The sequence below is a fragment of the Asparagus officinalis genome, chromosome 7, assembly GCF_001876935.1.
Source record: "Asparagus officinalis chromosome 7, Aspof.V1, whole genome shotgun sequence".
Classification (NCBI taxonomy): Eukaryota; Viridiplantae; Streptophyta; class Magnoliopsida; order Asparagales; family Asparagaceae; genus Asparagus; species Asparagus officinalis.
In genome coordinates this window covers 133,051,107-133,056,694 of record NC_033800.1, presented here as the reverse complement: position 1 = coordinate 133,056,694, position 5,588 = coordinate 133,051,107, and the positions used below count along the sequence as shown (strand labels likewise).

The 5,588-nt window shown below is 39.1% G+C and overlaps 1 protein-coding gene across 1 annotated transcript; it reads right to left on the bottom strand.

The window, feature by feature from the left end:
- LOC109849153 (protein WRKY1-like) lies at positions 309–3,553 on the bottom strand. Its single transcript, XM_020418965.1, has 4 exons — positions 3,337–3,553; positions 2,247–3,029; positions 2,033–2,158; positions 309–740 (listed from the first exon to the last, which is right to left on the bottom strand). The coding sequence occupies exons 2-4, from the start codon at positions 2,930–2,932 to the stop codon at positions 596–598; spliced, it is 957 nt and encodes a 318-aa protein (XP_020274554.1). The 5' UTR covers positions 2,933–3,029; positions 3,337–3,553; the 3' UTR covers positions 309–595.

The following is a 5,588-nucleotide window of genomic DNA, read 5'->3' as shown; positions in this document are numbered from 1 at the left end:
TAGTGAAGAGCACGAGTGGGCACCACACAAAAAATTCTATATTGAGTGGTGGTTCAACCAATCCTGTAGGTTTGCTCCGAAAAGCTACTCCTGTGTGATCAATATGAATTAAAATTTTACAAAATTAAAATGATAAATTGTACATTAAACCCCCTCATCTACATATTGAGTGGCACTGGACATTAACCAATTTGTAAGCGCTCAGCTTAGCACCCCTGGATTGCCATTTTGTGAAGGATAAATTGCACATCCCTCTTTCTTTTATGAATTGAGAAGGGATTAAGGGCTAATAAAATAGACGAGGGGGATTATGTGCAATGTATGCAAATAAAATTAAAAAGTGATCATTTTCCAACACTGGGAAGAAAGAGCATAAGATTGAAAATCAACTTAATTCAGCCCACATTTCCAAAAGATTAATTCTACCAAAAGGGTTTTCCTACGCTTTTTCCACACTCACAACAACTAGCTTTGAGATTCTTCTTCTTCCATGTTCTCTAGACTCCACATCCACAAGTGTTGAAAGAACTCCCTGCTGTCTGCAGTTCTTGATCTCAGGTAGATGAAATTAGAGAGATGACCGAGTCTTTGATCTTTATGTGGTTGAAGACTGAGCTAATAACCTTGTGTGGTTGTGCTCGCCCTCGTATGTGACTATGAGCATCGAAGGGTCTTCTAAACATCTTTCAACATGCTTTCGAGCAGAGCATCCCCTCATACTGCTGCATTTATAGTATCCCCTGCATCGGTGATTCAATATGGTATACACATAAGTTAGTTTTCATGAAGCATATGCGACAAAAGGGAGAGTAACTTGGTTTTGGATAAGGGTTCAAGCATTAGTTAAGAGCATAAAATTATAAACCTCAACCATTGCCACAACTTCAAAGTTTTAGTACAGTGATAGGGAGCAATCCAAGCTCAAATCTTCCTGACCACTAATATCTAAAGTGGATTAAAAAAGATTAGAATCCTCAAGCCTCACTACAACTTTGGAGTTTGTGATCAATGACAATAACCTTTGACAATATCTACCTAACATTTCACATGTAGTTACAAGAGTAACTAAAGAGATTACTGTATACATACAAACAACAATCAAAAACTTAATGGATGTATCCTATACAATTTATTTTCCCATCAAGAGCTTTAAAATAGAATGAAGGAAACAAAACACTGTACCACTTCATGAATGAACTCGACCTATTCTTCTTTCTAGTTTGGTTTCCAATCAAGAGCTTTAAAATGGAATGAAGGAAACAAAACACTGCATCACTTCATGAATGAACTCAACCTGTTCTTCTTTCTAGTTAAATGAAGGAACTCAATCTACTTCTCTCTAATTAGAATCCCAGAGTGGAGTCATGATATACGGGTCACCGATGCCTAGTACAATACAATATTTCACGATTCAGTTCAATATAGTTTACAGCACCAAAAAGTGCAATCCTTTTGGAATGAACTTCCATGCCAGCATTTTATTACTGTACTCTAAGGGGGTGTTTGGCAATTCGAAAGTGAATAGAAAATATGTAATTACTTGCAAATGACTTTCACATCCACATCAGCATGAAAGTGAAATGAAAAGTTTGTTTTAAAAAATATTTATTGTCCAAAGTGCAATGTGTTTTTTAAGATGATGTGGCAGAATAGAATCAATTAATAAATATAGCTAACTCATTTAATTAAAAGTGGTTCTCCTTTTTGTCAATTTTATGTGACTTCACCACTTCTTTAGGGAAAGTTAAAATTGTATTACATCCTATGTGGCAAGTTTCTTGCATTTCACTTCCATAACCACTTGCATGTAAACAAACACATAAAATGTCAAAAGCGAGTCACTTTCTCAATTTCATCTTTCTTGCATGCAAACAAACATCCCCTAAATGTGGCTAATTACCAGAACTACACTTAAAATGGTAAAATTCCCAACCATATTTATGGGCTACTGTATTGATGCACCTAATCTTACAAAAACCAACATACATAGTTCCAATAATTAGAGAAAATAATAAGAAATTGGCAATCATACCTTGGATGTGGAGAGCCTTTAATTGGCTTCTGTCCATACTTCCTCCATGAGAATTCATCAGGAGGGATATCAGCAAGCTTGTTACTGATTGCAGGCACCTTGATCGTCCTCTTCACTCTCAACTTCCTACATCGCCAAAGAAACAAACTTCTAAAATTTAATCAAATCCAATGATTTAAAAACCAAAACTGGCCTTAAGTACTAACAAACCGACCTCCTCTTTGAGCAATGGCACCTCCCACTAATTGCACATTTGCCATTCCCATCCTCTCCTCTACCATGGCACCTCCTCTTCATCCGTGGATGCTCAGATGAATTGGAGCCACCGATCAATTGAAATGGCATACCTTCAAAACTTGCATTGCTTCCCTCTACGCTAAGTGATGACAAAAAAGACTTAGTAGATGATACAGTTGGAGTACAACTAGAGTTGTCAAATTTAAGATCGATTCCACTGTTGCTCCTCTTGAACATCTCAGCTTGAATCTTCATCTGATGCTGACGCTGCTGAATTCTCTGGTAGCTGTTCTGCTGCTGCTGGAGATAATGAAAATGATGTGGGTTCTCGAGAAACATTTCGTGATGGTTGAGGGATTTAGGAGTTGAACCAAAGTCGGGGGTCGAGATTTTTAGAAGAGTTCTTGGGATGATTTGTGCAGGTTTAGCAAATACTATTGGACTGTCTAGAAAGATTTTGTGATTGAATGAGTGGGTTTTCTTTGATCTTCTAGCTCTTGCATGACCAACTCTATTACTAAGCAAAGAAGTAACCTTTCTAAACTTGGAAACAGCTTCATCAGTTTCAACCATCATATTCCTATATTGAGCTTGAGATAAATGGCTGAGAGCCCTGTGGCAGCTCTCAACAGCTGCTCTATTAGCTTCTTCAACCTCCTCCATTATCAATGACCACTGTCTAAAAACACCCTAAAACCCCCGAAATCTCAATTCCTAGATTCCACTTCATTAATCAAATCTCAGACAACCTTTCAAGAAACTGCAATTAAAATGAACAATTTAAGACAAACCCATATCAGATTCTGAGAAAAAAAAAACGAAAATTTTAATGAAGAAGACAACCACCAATTGTAGCAAAATCCCATAAAAGTAAACAATAAATGCTCTAACAAATCCCTCCTTTGATCTGATAAAGCTGAAAACTAAACCAAGATGGAATCTTTCACTGCTTGCATGAAATCATTCCACTCAAGGATCAAAAGTCATGTCATGATTTAGCACTTTAAGGCAAAGAGAAAACAAAAAGCAAATTTCAATAAACGGGCCAAAAGAGGAAAAGAACACACCTTGGATTCTCTTTTTGGGAAAACCCTAGAGTGGTTCACTTTCCATGGCTGCCCTGAGATCGGGAGGTGCGAAGATGAAGACCAAAAGCCAGTGAAAACTTACAATCTTCTTATCATTTTCATTTGCTAATATTATATTGAGAGGGGCTCCAGGGACTGGATTCAGATTCTCCATTGATTTAGGGGCGCATTAGAAAATATTCCCATGGAGAATGTCTCCGTGTAGAATGTGATTCGGACTCATAATCAACGGCTGAAATCTTTTGCTCTATACAGATCTCTTATTGTCGGAGATGATGAGGGTCCTACGTGTACAAAGACTTTTGTCTCTGATTTTTCTATTAAACTTGTTCTTTTTTTACTTTGATTTTCCTCAAGTTAGTCCGAAATGGGGCCCGCTATTAGAAAACATTAGGAAACTACGATCAATTTTGAGCGACTCTACACAAAACTATTACAAATTCTATGTTGGATAAAATATTAGGAAAAATTGCTTCAAAGCTTCAAAATTCAAGTTTCAATGTGCTCCAGCCCCCCAATTTCCCCTAATGTGTTGCGGCCCTATAATTTAAAAAAATTATGTCCAGACCCCTCTCCCTAAGTTCCAATGCAACCTCCTCCAAAATCCCGATTTTACCCTCTCCCCTACACCTCCCTCCTCCTCCTCCTCCGGTCCCCCTCCTCCCTCCCTCGCTGCACCTCCCCCTACACCTCCCTCCTCCTCCTTCGGTCCCCCTCCCTCACCTCCCTCCCCCGCTCCGTCGTCGGCCCGTCCTGAGGAACTTCGCATCTCATGTTAACTATTATAGTTAACATGTTAACTATTATAAGTAACATGTTAATTATTATAGATAACATGTTAACTATTACAGTTCACACATTGAGCTCAAAACATATTTATGAAATTATAATAGTTAACATGCTATCAATAATAGTTAACATGTTATCTATAATAGTTAACATGAACTGAGATGAACTGACATGAGAAAGAAAAATGGTAAAATTGGGATATTAGGAGCCGACATGTCTAATCATGAGCTAACATGTCTAATCATGAGCTGGAATCATGATGGAGGGCTCTGGACACAAATTTTTCAAAAAAAAGGAGCTGCAACACATTAAAAAAAAAATATGAGGGGCTGAGGCACATTGAAACTTGAATTTTGGGGTCTTGAAGCAATTTTTCCAGATAAAATATTATGAAGGATTTTTTCATTAAATTATTTATCTTGGGGATTTAGAGTAGTTGTTATGTGTTTCGCTTTCGAGCGCTTAAAGATCCACCACAATTCAGGTTCGATGCAATCCTATGAACTTTATGTTTTGCTTGAAAAATCTTATGACCTAAAGGAGCAATGTTTACTTTCGGTGTTTCTCTTCGACATTTTATTTTTATTTTTATTTTGAATTGACTCCAATAGCCCTCAATAAGATGGATGCTCATAGGTGCAACTCTGTTAGAAAAAAAATTTCAGATCTATAAATGACTTCAAGGAGTGGACCGCACTATCCTTAAGGTTTTATGTGCCCCAACTAATAGTGTGCAATAGAGTTCAACAAATAAATCTCTAGGATACAATGAAGCTCTGACTTTAATTGCACTATGCACTTGTGCAATTAAACCTGTAGGATACAATGAAGCTCTAACTTAATCGCACTATGCACTACTTGAAGGAATTTCAGCATCAGCAGCAGAATCAGGAAAAACAGGCGGCGGTCGACCGGTCCGGTCGACCGGATTCGTGCACAAGGGTTCCTGTGCGTCTGGAAGGAGGTCGGTCGACCGGCCCGGTCGACCGCAGATGTTTCGGTCGACCGGTGCGGACGACCGACGGCTCTCTGGATTTTTGGGGCTTCTGCTGGATGGTGATCGGTCGACCGGGCCGGTCGACCGGAATTGATCGCGGTCGACCGGGCCGGTCGACCGACGAAGCGGATATCAGTTTTTGAGCTGGTCGGTCGACCGGGCCGGTCGACCGGAATTGATCGCGGTCGACCGGTCCGGTCGACCGACGCTGTTTTGGACTGGGCTTTCAGGTTTTCGACCCGATTCGTTTTGTAAGTTCTATATATACCTAAACCTGTTTGTTTAGGGTAGAGTTTGGACGAATTTGAGCAGCCAAAGAGAGAGAATCATTGCATCCATAAGGGAGAGAGCTTTGAGAGATCTAGAGTTTTGTTTTAGGGTTTGGTCTGAGAGATTTGTAACCCTATTTGTATTCTCTTGATTTCTAGTAGAAAGAACTCCCCTC